Here is a 15,334-nt window from a genome sequence, read left to right as displayed (position 1 = left end):
ATATATAGTGAATTGCTTTATCACTGAGCAATATGCCTTTCTGTAAAGGTTCTACTTTCGATCCTCTGGGTCAATCTCGAGGTCCCGTTTCTCCACTGGAAGCCAAGAATGAAGATACGTAAGTATATGTTTATTTTCACTTAATAATATTGGGAGCTGTATACATATAAATGAACGTGTAGATCTGTTTTTCATAGTACGACATGCAAAGTAATCTGTAGGTGTAGCACTTGTAGCACTTATGGGTATTATTGCCTTTCACAAAGATTATGGTACTGCCATGGAAAGCGCCTTTATCTGCTTCCTAGACTGAGATGCTGGCTCAGAGATGACATAATCATGTACATCCTGGTGCTTGTGCAGTTCATGGGTTTGTTCACACATGTCTGATACAGATCAGCCCATGCTGCAGACTCTCACCTAATGAATTGCTAAAAAGTTTCTTTAATACAGTCTAAGCACTGATGGAGAAGAGACTGTGGAAATGCCTCCTTCTGCCTCCAGCAGACTGGTGACATCATCTCAGCTTAGGCATAGTTATTGGACTGAAAATCAATCACTGTTTTTTAATGACAAAAGATTTAGCTTTTAAAAAACTATAAGATTACTGTATTTGATAGCATGTCAGGAATAAAGTCATACAGACTCGTAAAGATCCTGAAAGGGGTACGTTAAGTGCTGTAAACATTCTGGATTTGATTTCTGTAAATTATAAATGAGTTATCCATGATGGGTCTTATTTTATATGTTTGCTACATTGTCCTGCAGTTTTTACAATAGCCATGTATCGTATAAAAGACTTTCTTTTTATATGAGGGTGTTTGAATGAGCAGGTCAACCAAAACTGTTTTTTTTAGGTATAGATTATAATGGGATGAGTCCTGAGTAAGCTTCTTTATCTCTTGGGAGCCCCAGCCCCCAAATTTCCCTGTTGTAGTTCCCTGCTCTATTCCCAGACAGATTTTGGATGTTTTTGCCCACCCATGGGAGTTTCACTTCTGCAGGTTTTGTCTCCAGCAGGGAAAGTAGAGTGCCATAGCTGGCATGCAAACCTAGGAACTCGATCACAGCAATCTCGTCACTACACTCAGAGAATGTGTTAGACATCCATTATCTACAAGTGTAGAATAGAACAGAATACCGTCAACTTCTGAGAAAACTGAAAAGTTAAAAAAAAATAGTCATATATAGAAACCAGTGATGTTGCAGCTTTCACTATCCGTTGCATTGTGGAAAGTAAAGTCAATACTGGTTTGGCTTAGAGCTGCAACAGTTAATCGATTTAGTCGATTAAAATCGACGATTGAAAACGTTGGCAACGTTTTCGATCGTCGATTCTGTTAAGCGACCTTTTGACAATCTGAATTGTAATCTTTAGTCTTTCTCAAATTTTAGAGATACAGTATATGTGAGTGTGATCAGCCTTAAAGTGACATTAAACCCTCAGATTTTTTAACATAAAACAATACTGTAATGTGTGCCTTACTGTAATCCATGGTTGTTTCCCTTCTCTTTGCTGCTCTTCCTTTTAAATCCTCATGTCTTCTCATGCTGGGCAGAACTTCTGTTTTTTAGCTGACTGCCTTGTCTCTGAAAGGGATACATGGTGTCTGTGTGTTGGTTTGCAACCTGAGCCAGCACTACAGGAAGAGGCACTCAGCTGCAAAGGGAAGTTCTCCCCAAGCATGAGAAGACATGAGGATTTAAAAGGAAGAGCAGCAAAGAGAAGGGAAACAACCATGGATTACAGTAAGGCACACATTACAGTATTGTTTTATGTTAAAAAATCTGAGGGTTTAATGTCACTTTAAGTATATCAAACTGCAAAACATTTTTCTTTTTGCTTTGGATAGAGCAGGAAGTGTTTAGCCCTTCTCAGGTTGTTTTTGCCATGGGGGGATTTTTCTTTACTTCCTGTACCATAAACACAACAGGAAGAATGCGTAATTCAAAGCTGAGGAAAATCTCAACAGATGTCCCCATTGGAAGATTTTTCCTCTATCCCTGTTCAGCGACAACTTAACTCAAAATTTTGGATTGTTTTCAGTGGTCACCAGGACAAATAGAGTGAATTTCCCCAGTGGGGACAAAGAGAGCAATAAAAAAAAATGGGGGTTCTAACCTTTCCCCACTATAACTAAAAATTTAAAGTCAGCTTTAGATACACTTTAATGCAAATAATCTCACTGGTGTGTTTTTAACATGGGAAGGTTAAGGTAAAGTTATTGATGAATGCCAGAGATATGTTTTCTGGTGCAGCATGTACAGGGTACGTTTGTATTCTGCAGCCATTAAAAAGTGCACAGTGAAGCTGTGATGTGTACTGAACACAAGGGGGAGGTGTTTATGTACTGACCCTGATTATGAGTTTTTTCTTTCTTTTAGACCAGAGGAAAAGATTAGACAATTAGAAAAACAAGTTAATGAATTAATAGAAGAAAGCTGTATTGCCAACAGCAATGGCGATTTAAAGACGGTGAGTTTCTATTTCTATTGCACTTTCAGCAATCAAATTTCTATTGCAAAATACATACATTCTGTTGAAAGTATGACAATATTCTCTGTCTGCTTTGTTAGGCCCTGGACAAAGCAAAGGAAGCTGGGAGAAAGGAGAGAGTTTTGGTCAGACAAAGAGAGCAAATCCTGTCTTCTGAGAATATTAACCTGGACTTGACATATTCGGTATGTACAGAGATAGATTGTTCTTTTATATAGCTGTGTTGTATGCATGAGGCCAGAGGGGTGCATGGAGCAACCAATCAGAGTCCAGGTATGATTTTTCTAGTGCAGCATACAGTACATATTATCAGGTTATGTACTCTTAGGCTGCCCATACACCAACTTTTCGTCCGATGATCGAACCGTCGTACGATTTTCGTACAGCGGCCTCATCCTGCCCCAATTATCGCAAGGTTGGATCAGCGGTAATTAGAAGAAAGCACCTGGACGAATTGCAGTAATCGATTGCACATATTTTCGTCTGCACATGTCGTAGTAATTGTGATGTACGGAAACGCCACCAACCTTGTGAAAATCGTACGATCGACCGAAGTTTTCTAACCTGCTGGTTAGTCAAAAGTCGATCGATTGTACAGTATTTGCGGTTGTACACTGCCCATCAACCTTACGAATATCGGAAAAAAACGCGATCACATACGAAAATCGGCCGATATTTGTAAGGTGTATGGGCACCTTTAGTATGTCACACACACACACACACAACTTGGACAGCTGACTTCATCATAACTGTTATAACACTCTTCCTTATTAAATTATTTTTCTTAAATGTATAACAGGTGCTGCTGAACTTGGCCACCCAGTACTCTGCCAATGAGTTGTATGCGGAAGCCCTGAATACTTATCAAGTGATTGTGAAAAATAAAATGTTCAGCCATGCAGGTATACATGATTTTAATTTAATTACATTTTTAAAAACAAGCTGCAAATAAACATTCCCTGGTTTCCGAATGATAAATCCTTAGGTGGGTAGAACAGTTCACATATACAGTCATGTAAAAAGTAAGTACACCCAATAGTAATTGTTGACGTTTTTCACCATATTTGAACAGGCAGTGGTTAGATCTTTATTCACACAGTGCCTACAGATAACGTTAATATACATGAATAAATTGCACATACAATTGATATTCATGGGTGTAGTGATTCTTATAATCTAAAAGGAATGCAAATGCATATTTGTCACATAGAAAAAGTAAGTACACAAATACAATAACCTCCCACATACACACGCAGATATGCATCGGATGCGCCTATGTGCGAAAACAACGATTGTGCCTAATTTGCCGCACATGTTACATATCGCCGCAAACGTCGCAGTGAGAGCAATAATTTTAGGGCCATTAATCACTGATAACACTAAACTGATGAGCAGTAAAAGCGGTTTAAGTGTCGCCTATGGGCCTGTGGGCGTTTTTTGCGATTTTGCGGGCGCACACAATTTTAAGGCTTGACATGTTTGTTGTCTATTTACCCGACGTGATCCCGCCTTTTATGTTTAACCAAAAATATGGGTAAGAATAAATGTTTTATAACATAACGTAGGGAAACTTTTTTTTTTTTTTACATTTACGGTACTTTTCTCATTATATAGTAAAAAAAAAAATAACACCCCTTCCCCCATGGTGATTATATACCTCCAAAAGAAAGCTCTATCTGTCCCCAAAAAATGTTAACATAAATTGCAAGGCCGATAGTCCGGTCATGCTGACTGGTGACAGTAGACTGTGCAGATAAAACCTGTCTTGATTAAAGCTGAAGTATAATCTTTTTATATTTTATTCTTCCTTGGCTCTTCCTCCCTCTTCATTAACATGCTAATGAAATTATTAAATACAATCTTCCTGTTTCCAAGCCATACCTAATTTTAGACCAAGTGATTAGGCAGGTTCTATGTGACTTGCTTCAGCTTCTGATGCACATCGTGAGAAGCTCACAGTGTGCAGTGAAATCAGAGCAAGCTATTTCAGTACAGGAGAGGCATCTGTACAACCTGTCAAAACTGAAGGTAAGGCTGGCGTTCAGCTTTACATCTCAGATAACTAGGGTCTGAGGTTCTCTTAAAAAGAAGGTTGTGGATATCTAGGAATAGTCTGTAGAGGGATTTCCAAATATCACCAAATTATTTGAAATCAATCATTCCACTGTAAGGAAAATAATCTAGACGTGGCAGAGATTTCAAATGTCTGCTAACTTGCCAGCCCCGCAAATCCAGCCCAAGAACTGACAGTTTCATGCCAAAAGAATTCTCCCAGAACTTCATCACAGGATCTGCAGGTCATTTTTGCAGCAATTGGTGTCAAAGTGCATGTAATATAGTCAGAAGGTGATTGCACCAAGCTTTTGAGGTCAAGGGTTTTCTTCATTATTCCACAGTACACTATTACATCTTTTGATATTTTTGTTGAATAGATGATAATACAAGCAGAGTTTTTGACATTGTACTCAAGTATATAATTGCTATCTGTAAGCACTGTTTAGATGAAGATCTAATACAGTAAATTCTCCATTATCTGCCATTCAAGCAACCGATACTCTCAAGCAACTGGCAAAAAAAAACGAGGACATCATATGTCCTCATTTTATTGTTTTAATTTTTTTGCCGGTGGCTTCATGCACACTAAAAAGTTGTCGGTTGCTTGGTACACACAAAAATTCCCAAGCAACTAAATGTATTTAGTTGCTAAGGAAATTCTTTGTTTACATCTTGCAGCCAACCAGAGGCTAAGTTCCACAGTCGGCAGCAGAATGAAAACAACGGGGAGCAATAGCCAGCCTGCTATTGGCTATTTAAAATGCAATAGAAGGCTGGCTGTTGTTCCCGCCCACTGAGCAGAGGAGTGGACCTGAGCGAGAACTTTTTCTCTCAGGTCCGGTCCTCTGCCCAGTGGGCTGTGTTTCAATAGCCAGCCTGCTATTGGCTATTGCAATTAGAAATAGCCAATAGCAGTCTGGCTATTGCTGCCAGCTGCTTACATTCACCTGTGGGCTGCAGAAGCTAGTTACTATTAACTTTCAAGTAACCAGAAACTATAGTTATACTGCACCTACTGCGATCCCCATGGGTGCCTAACTGGGAGTTTACTGTATTTTCCTGTTCCAATATGTTGAAAAAGTCAACAATGTCCATGAGGTGTACTTACTTTTTCCACATACATGTTTATAGTAAATCTGATTGCCTGAAGCTCTGTTTTAAAAAGTTTTTTTAGAATGGAAGATACTTGATAAAAGTAATGTTTTGGTGGTAGATATTTCTTGCAATTGACTTCTTGCAATGCTATAGAAGAATATTGTTAAAGTATATTTAAATCCAAAAACAAAATGTAATATATTGCATTGATGTGGTGGCCGCATTCGTTTTCTTTTTTTTTCAGACTTTATTTTCATGTAGTGATCCTGCCAGTAACTTAATTCCTGTCCTAGAATGGCAATGCGCATTATTCATACTGTATCAGTAGAAAAGAAACAAGCTAGGACTGTGAAACCCCACTCCCCTCCTATACTACATAACATAGAGGAATGTGATTCCGTAGCCCTATAGAGATAGCTGGGAACAATGTAACTGAGAAGAGTCAGCAGAGGCAAAGAGCACAGGATGTTATCAGCTCACAGGATTAAAGGGGACTTTTTTAAATGTTTCATGACTCCCTGTAAAGATTCTGATCTAGCACAATACTAAATCCAGATATCAAAAGGATTGTCCAGTGTATTGTCACATTTGGTAACGGTAGGAATTAGCAACTCCTCTCGCAAAAACATTGACGAGGAGGAGAACAAACTAAAGAGGAAGAAGAGCAGGAAAAGAGAATGAAAAAGGAAGATAAAGCGGAAAAAAAAGGTGAGAAAGAAATAAGGTAGAAATAGATCAACGTAGAAAGATCAAGAATAGAGAATGAGAAGGAGAGGAGCAAAGAGGAAAGAGAGGGAAAGAGAGAGACAAAATCCTAAAAGGTCCAAGCATAGATGATTAAAGATCCAACAAGGAGGGATCAAACTTGCAAAGGTGAACATATTAGATCCTCGGTTGCCAGATAGCAAGAGATTTCTTCTGAGTATCGGCCAACATTGCAGTGACTTTTTCATTTATCATAATACCAGATGGTCTATTCTTGACCGCCCCTTAAAACTAAGGATTGGAGAACTCCAAGCTCTAGCAATAACTATATGTTGGACCAATGCCCTTTCAGTACAGAGCAGGGTGGAGATGGGTTTATTGAGAAGGGCTTCCACTGGATTTTTACAAAGATTTGTATGCAACAATGTATGAATGAGATGATAAACTCGGACCCAAAGTCTAGACCCTATTGGCAAGTCCGAGTTCCTCTGTATCTTTGTGGGTAGAAACTAGACATGACATTTCAATCCAACAGCAACTCCCCTGCTCTGTATTGACAAATATTGTTGAGCTTATGACCACTGTGTACTAAAAAAACTTTAGTGGTGTGGAATTCCTATCCCCGACGCCCAGGACATGCAGTTCCGGGCATCGGGCAGGTGTTTTTTTTTTTACATTTAGCCCTGCTGTGGGCTAGCAGGGCTAAATGTAGAGCGGGGAAGCCGCGGGTTGTTTTTTGTACAAGTGATCTGAGATCACTTGTACAAAATGAGCAGCCATCTTGTCTGCCCCTCCCTGCCGAGGTTTTTGGGGTCCCCCGCTCTTCTGTGGGACCCAGGCCCATGGCAATCATTTCAGGATGGGGAGCAGATGTCACGCCTGTTATGGATTTGGGGGTTTGTGGATCGCAACTGCGGAGGCTTCTCAGGCAGGAAACCCTGGTTTTTACTCTCAAACTTAACAGAGAGTTAGGGTTTCTAGCATCACAGCCTCAAAATAAATGATAGATGGTTCAGAGAGGGTTATTCCTACATAAGCCCTACCCTTAAGCAGCAGTGTTGAATTTGGAATTACTGAGTAGCAGGTCAGAGAAAGCAGGCATTGATTCAGTTCCCCAGCAAGTAGTAATGACCTTACATATGGAAGTTCAGATAGGCATACAGTCTTTATGGCAGAGTGTGCAACTGCACTGAATACTTGCTGTTTAGGTACTGGAGTTTCTGGATGGAGCTGGAGTTCTTTTGGGGTGTCCGGTCCCAGGGTGAGTGGCTGCAGGCACTAGCTGGAGGCTATGGAGGGTCCCAGGAGACAGCAGGCATTCTGGCTCAATAGTGGAACTCCATGCTGTGTCTTCTGGGCGTTTAAATAGGGCTATGGAGAGGAGGAGGAGCCGCGGCACGCATCGGCGCACGTCCGCGTTCCAAGGCGGAACGCACCCGGCCTCCGAAACCGGAAGTGACGAGTGTGCACTCCACCATGGAATGCAAGCGGCCGGGTCAAGGAGCGGCTGGCTGCTGCGTCTCCCGATGTCCTGCTAGAGCTGACGGCGGCGGCCGTTACAGCAGAGCGGAGAACGTCCGTTCTCTGATCTGCTCTCTGTAATCAGTGAGACAGGAGCGCTGTACTCACATCGCCCCCTATCTCAGCTGTTACAAGCTGCACGGAACCTCTCTTTTCATTTTTACTTTATTATTTTTGACTTTGTCTATTTCTAATTTTATAATTTTTTACTTTTTTTCATGTAATTTTTTTTTCACTTAACTTTATTGCTATCACACAGGGGATAACAGGACCCTATGTGATAGTGTTTGGTAGTGACAGGTTCTCTTTTTAGAACCTGCCCTTCAACACAGAACATCAGGCAACTGCATTGTGCTCGATCTCCCGCCAAACACATCGGGGCTTGTTAGTCCCTGTGTGATAGCAATAAAGTTAAGTGGGAAAAAAAATAAACTGAAAAAAAGTAAAACATAATAAAATCAAAATCAAAAAGAGATAAAGTAAAAAATAAAATAAAAATTAAACGATAAAGTAAAAAATCATTAAAATTAAAACCAACCCCGGCCCCATCACTATCTGCATGTGAATAAGCAGCGCATGTGCATTAAAGGGTGAGTTCACTTTCCTAAATAATTTGGGAAAATGGAATCTGGCCCCCTCTCCCATACTTACCTTTCGGCGCACGGTCCTTGCCCTCCGTGGGTACAGGTGTACTATCTGTACACCGTACTGCCGTCCAGTGCAGCCCTGCTCTATGGATTTTTACTTTTGCTCACAAATTGTGAGCAGTCATTGGTCACCGTGGTCAGGTGACCATGCTGACCAATGAAAAGTGCTTCTTTGCATGGTTAAATAGGGTTTTGGTAAAAATAACTTTTTTGTATCTGAACAAGTAGATTGTCATGAGGGCAAGTAGATTGCGCTCCCGCTTTAGTCCTTGGACAAGAAGTTTTTTTTTTTTTTTTTTTATTTCCACACCCCTGAACCTGCATTTATCTGAATCAGTGTCACGATCTGGGATCAGGCTCAGAGTCCAGAAGCTGAAGCAGCAGGCAATTCGTAGTATAACAGGCCGGGTTTGGTACACAAGCAGAGGGTAGTGGCGGAGGAGCAGGCAGAAGCGTAGTCAGTGAACAAGCCGAGGTCAGGTATCAGGTATGTAGCAGGAGATGGAGAGAGTAGTCGGTGAATCAGCAGCCAAGGATCGGTACACCGGAAGCAGTATGAGTAGATTGTAGCACAGAGGGAGCAGGAAGCAAGATCAAGGCAGGAGCACAATAATCTGGCAAAGAGGAAGTGCAGAGGCATGGCTTAAATAGGAAGTTAATGGGAGGAGCAAGGAAGTCAGAGTTTAGCATCTGATTAGGTATAACTGAGGATACACAGGAGATCAGGCAAGGAGCTATCCAAGGTTCTTAGGTGTCTCAGCAGGTAGAACCACTGCCAGCTCGGGCAGAGGCCCTGGGTTCAGACCCGGTTCCTTACAATCAGTAAACTACACTGAGACAAAGTTTCTGCTAATGTTTATGAGGGTTTAATACTAAACAAAATAGTCTCATCAGCACAGTGCCTTAAAGTGTATCTAAACCTAAAAGCAAACATTTTATATGTTGCAACCAACCAGTCCTTAGATGTGGTGATCGCATTAGTTTTCTTTTTTGGGCCAGTAACAAATTTCTATCCTGGGGTGACAGTGCTCAGTCATTGTACGGTATCTATGAAGAAGCAGCGTTGTCACCCTAGGAGGGGAAAGGCATTAGGACTGTAGAACAATTTTCCCTCTCCTCATTTGTGTAACTTAGGGGTGAGGTATTCTGTAGTTCACATAGAGAGTTGGGCAGGGCTGATAGGACTGCTTAAGATCCTAGTTCGGACAGGGTGTACAGTAAGGATTTCTGGCTTTCAATTGTATATTTAATAGACCAAAAGGGAGCAAATAAGACAAGTTCAGGTTTACATACATTTTAAGCTACCTGCAGACATTAGAGAGTTAATGGGCTTGCATGCATTAGCTAGACACCAGACTCATTGTGCTAACTTGCATGTCAATGCTTATAAGGGATCCTCTGGGGAGATCAGTCTCAGCCTTGAGCAGAGAGCCTCATCCATAAAGGGGCTTGCAAGTAATCAAAGTGCCCAATCATACTGTAAACAGCTAGTTCAGGCAAACATTCTGTTATGCCTATAGAAACCCTTTGTGTGATTTTCCAATGGCAATCAGATTTAAAAAAAAAAAATGTCACTTTCCCTGATATATTCCTCGTCCATTTTGCTTCTGTTCAAACTAGCCTAGACAATGTGTTTCAGTATGACTGTGGTAGGGACATTGCATTGTAAACTATGTACTGAGCTACTCGCCACTATGTTTCCATGGATGCTTAGACACGGGTACTTATTTGAACATTTATTGTCAATAGCCAGTCGTTCTGTGAATGGACAAGGAGGGAGATCTTATGGTTTACCATACCCCTCCTCTCCCCTCATCCATTCACAGAAAGCATTGCATTAAGTGAAAAAATATAAGGCTTTTTCTGAATGGATGAAGGGAGAGAAAGGGAGAGACTGAGGGACTCACGTTTACTGTACACTATCCAGAACTGTCAACTCATGGCTGCCAGTAGTATTATGCAGGAATAAAACGTACATAGTAAATGACTAGTAGCATTACACAAAACTTCTCTGGACCAAACTCAATTAAAAAGTACTTTTTTTCTGGGGTTCCACATTAACCCAAATGCAGAAACAAAGACTAACATTTCAAGACTTCTCTAAAGTCTCTCCCACCTTCTGGAGCTCCCTACCCCAACCTGTTTTGCTACCTCCTACTCTGCCTTTAGGTGATCCCTGAAGACCCATCTCTTTAAGGAAGCTTATCCCACCTGAACCGTTACCTAACCACTGAACTATTACTTTCTCAAACAACTCATCACAGCTACCACCATTTGTATCATTTGTCCCTTTTTAGATTGTAGCTATCACGGGCAGGGCCCTCCTCATCATTTTGTCTTGAATTGTATTGTGATTGTAATGTCTTGCTTATATTGTAAAGAGATGCGCAAACTGTTGCGGCTATATAAATCCTGTATAATAATAATAGTAATAATTTTGTATTGTTAACCCCTTTGTAAACAGGCACATTTACCTTTGTACTCTGTAAAGTCTTGCAGGATTTAAATGTTAAAACTATATATATTAATTAATTAATTTATATAGTTAAAAGAGAACTATGAGGTGAGTGATTTTCACTCATCCTCATAGTTCGAGCCAACGTGTGACTATTAAACTGTTGCACGTCGGCTCAATAGATCAGGAAGTGAGCGATCACATACCGTTGGTCGCTCACTTCTCGATCCTGTCCCTACAGGGATTCCCCCCTCACCTGCCCGATCCTCCAGCAATGACTGGCGGAACAGACTGGGGAGGGGGCAGTTACAACTGGCTCTGCCTATCACGCAACTGGGTGGATCTCTACAGTAATGTTGGGATCTGTCCCGGCTGCGGCCGTCTCAGTATACCGCGAGCTGTAGATCGCGGTATACTGAGCTTTGGGTCACGGGAGGACGCTAGTTTATGTCCTCCCGTGACCCTTAGGAGAACTATGGAGAAAAACACTGACCCCAGAGTCCTCCTTTAAATAATAACATAAATCTGGGGAGTTTTTGAATATTTGTATTAAAAAAATCTTCCTTAGGTCATTGAAAACAGGCTTTTAACACACCTACCAGTACAAAATATTGCTCATGCCTTTGAAAATGAAGTTGTTTTCCTGCAGTTTGGGTTTATTTTGGGTTTCCTGCAAGAGAGGTGGAATACTAGGTCAGTTCTTCATGTCAGGAGAAGACAACGTTAGCTTTGTGTGTAACTTGGATTGGTGGGACTTTTAGCCTCAGGAATGTGGAGACACACAGGATGGAAAACAGAATTGGTAACATTTGGGTATGATTTCATGTTATTTGTAAATGTAGTTGTGCAACTGAACTAAACATGTGATAAAAAAGATACCTAAATGTTACTGCTTCTTTTTTCAGTTTTCTTGCAAATATGTGCCTTGTCCTCAGCCAGTCTTGAAGAGTTGGTAAAATGTTCTGTTGGTTTGATGACTTAAAGGAGAACTATGAGGTAAGTGCTTTTCACTCACCTCATAGTTCTAGCTGACCTGTGACAATGAGACTGTCACAGGTCGGCTCAGTAGATCGTAAGTGAGCGAACACATACCGGCGTTCGCTCACTTCTCGATCCTGTCACGGCTCTCTGCCGTGACATAGGAGGGGCTGGATTCCCCCCTCCCCGCTCCGATCCTCCAGCGCTGACTGGTGGAACGGACGGGGGAGGGGGCGGGTACCGCTGGCTCTGCCTCTAGATAGGCAGAGCCAGCTGTCACTCACGCAGCTGGACGGATCCAGATATAATTGTCGGGATCCGCTTCAACTGCGGCGTCTCCGTATACCGCGAGCTACAGCTCGCGGTATACTGAGCTTAGGGTGACGGGAGGACGCTAGTTTGTGTCCCCCCGTTACCCTAAGGAGAACTATGGGAAAAAGCCCTAACCCCATAATTCTCCTTTTTAAAGGGTATTTAAACCCTTGCAGATTGTTGCATATATCTACTGCTAGCAAGCAGTAGAAATATACAAAAACATTTTGAAAAAAGTTTAAACCTGTTTGGTAACTTACCTGTGCCTCCGCCGCACGCTCCCGTCGGAAGATCTGAAGATTCTCAGGCAGCCGCAAATGATGATGGGGCGGGCGCATGCGCAGTACAGATCTTCGGCTGGGAGATGAGGAGAGACACAAGGTAAGTCAATGCAGGCAGCCCAGCAGCGTGCAGCCGCACAGACTCCGTGGGACACAGCAGACGCAGCCGTCAGTGCTGGATCAGAGACCGGCACCAGTGCTGGAGGGACTGATAAAAACTACAGGAAAGAAGAAGATGATTGGATTAGGAGGCATCATTTAAGGTAAGTGCATACACCAGCATTGGGGGGGGGAGACATTTTTTTCACTTTAATGTCACTTTGAGGCTGAAATCCAGGAAATACAGAAAAAACAATATATATATATAAGACTCCTTGTCTACAAGCGTGTCCATGAACACAGGAGGTCTGCGTTCTCTGTTACAGTTGTAGTCTGTAGAAGGAATACAGTAGTGTTCTCTCTCTATAGTGAAATTGCAGCAGCAAGCAGATGAGCTCACTCTGCTCTCTCCTACTGTCGGAATTTTAAAGTAGACCTGAACTCAAAAAGTGGAGTTTCTATGATATAGGGCGCTTCTAGAAATGTTAAGTATGCTTAAGAAGTAAGCTGCTCACTGTTCTCCTTTGCTGGAGGCTTTGAGATGAAGAAGCAAAACCCTGTTGCTACCAAGATGGCTGCCCCAAAACATACAGTGCACAAGAAGATCAGCTGCAGGAAGACCACAGGCAATACTGATGACTAGTCCTTTGCCCTCTGCCTGATATTTTATTTGCACTGTCATTGTTCTGTTCCTTTTTAAAGGATACCTATGCTTTTTTATAGTTATCTTTTAAGTGGACCACATGGCGTTGACCTTGCAGGAGCATAGGCAGGTGAATATAAGACTTTGGAGGGTAATCTAAAGGCTATAACTATACCAACATATATTTATCCTTTAATTCATCAGCCCAAAATGAGAAAAAATATATACCATAGTGCACACTGTATTTCTATATTAAAAGTTTTACTCACATAAAAATGTACTTTGTCAATCTGGACGTAACGTACATAGGGTGGAATTTGTGGCGCAGAAGTGGGTGGCGCAGTTGGAGGAAGTCGGGAGAGAGTGTTTGATTGATCCGGTGGTGTCCCTGCCTGTACTACAGTGCTTTTATTAGTGTGGCACAGTGCCCAAACGCTGATCCCAGTGCACTGCACTATGTTGTTTTTTTTTTAGAACTTTATTGAAATGTCACATGTGACATTTCATTTAGTTCTACGAGCACAGCAGGGCACAAGGAGGTTGTACTGCGTCGCATCCCTCTGTGCTGAAAAAAGTAAGGCATGCTTTACTTTTCAGCGCACACCACGTTCTTACCGCAACAAGGTGGTATAAATGGGCACCATCTGTGACAAGTCAAATTGCCTTGTCTTGTGTTGGGGCTCTGCTGAAAATAATGGCCAGCGCAGCCCCAACGCAGATGGTGTGAATGGACCCTAAGGGTTAAAAGCGTAATCTCAGTGATTGTGTTTTGCCTGCATTTAGGCAGGACTTTTTATTTTTAAAAGATTTTTTTAGGGGAATACAGGTACACTTTACATTTATAATACCATAAGAACTTTATTTCTACTTCAGAGTTCCAAACTCCTCTCTGATCTATTCCCACCATTGTAGAACTCTAATCCACTGGTTGCTTGGACAGAAAATAAAAACGGTGCTTTCCGCTGAATTACTTTTTCAAACATTTCTTTAACAGGTCGCTTAAAGGTCAATATGGCCAACATTTATCTGAAACAGAAGAACTACTCCAAAGCAATAAAATATTATCGTATGGCTCTTGATCAGATCCCTGGTGCACACAAGGAGATGAGGCAAGTAACTCTTCCTGAAATGCTTACAAATGTAGTGAGTCCTGTTTCCTGATATATTTTACATTTTAAGTCAGGTCAGTTATCACATAGCTGTAGATCCTTTGATCCTTGGTGACTACTTTTACAACACACACAGGGAACATGGGAACAAAAGTAGTCACCCTCCAGAAGGAAGGGCAGTGTCATCACCAATTCAGAGATGATTTGAGGATCTACAGCCGAGTGATACACAAATAAGACACATTTTATTAATAGTTAGGGTACTTGAATGCATTTTTAAGTTTTTAACTCGTGAGTTTAGTGTCACTTTAAATGACGTGTCTAAAAGGGAATCAATGAAATTCTACGTGTTGTCTTTGTACTGAAGTACAATTCACAGAATTGCCCTCAATATGCCTGAGCTCCATGGTAAGACATTAAATGTGTACACTTCTACTGGATACTCTGTCAACTTCAATAGTCTGTCTAAACATTGGCCAGGAGAAGAACTATATACCATTTTTAAAAAAGTTGATTTTAGCTGATTTTACAATATTAGGCTTGCAAGATTACTGGATTTTTCAAGAATCATTAATTTGAACAATATTGTTACTAATTCCTTTTTATTTTACATGCATTTGATTATATTATTCTCAACGGTGACAGGGATTGGCATTGGCAGGGGGGCATGAGCAGTTGAAGCAGAAAAAAATAAAAAAAATAGATCTAAAACCCATGAATAAAGGTTTTTTGAATACTACTGGCAGTGGTAGAAACCCCCCATTAAGATGAGAATGTATTTATTCTCTTCTGAGGTTCCTGAGCAATGTCTTCTTTTTATTTAACTTATTACCAAGCATAAATGCACACAGTAAAAATCAGAATAGCACATATTACAGATGATAAAATACAGAAGGGACAAAAGGCATCCAACCATCGAGACTAGAGGTGCACCGAA

General features: G+C 41.2%; 1 protein-coding gene across 1 annotated transcript in view; it reads left to right on the top strand.

The window, feature by feature from the left end:
• Positions 1–15,334, top strand: part of IFT88 (intraflagellar transport 88) — a 72,170-nt gene that overhangs the window by 10,426 nt on the left and 46,410 nt on the right. Inside the window, exons 7-11 of the mRNA XM_018554687.1 lie at positions 49–118; positions 2,386–2,476; positions 2,578–2,682; positions 3,297–3,399; positions 14,283–14,397. Coding sequence (XP_018410189.1) covers positions 49–118; positions 2,386–2,476; positions 2,578–2,682; positions 3,297–3,399; positions 14,283–14,397 — 484 coding nt within the window. The remainder of the gene's footprint in view (positions 1–48; positions 119–2,385; positions 2,477–2,577; positions 2,683–3,296; positions 3,400–14,282; positions 14,398–15,334) is intronic.

The sequence above is a fragment of the Nanorana parkeri genome, unplaced genomic scaffold (genome assembly GCF_000935625.1).
Source record: "Nanorana parkeri isolate BGI_ZX_2015 unplaced genomic scaffold, ASM93562v1 scaffold169, whole genome shotgun sequence".
Lineage (NCBI taxonomy): Eukaryota > Metazoa > Chordata > Amphibia > Anura > Dicroglossidae > Nanorana > Nanorana parkeri.
Note: the sequence above shows the minus strand (reverse complement) of the source record. Positions and strands in the feature narration are given on the sequence as shown.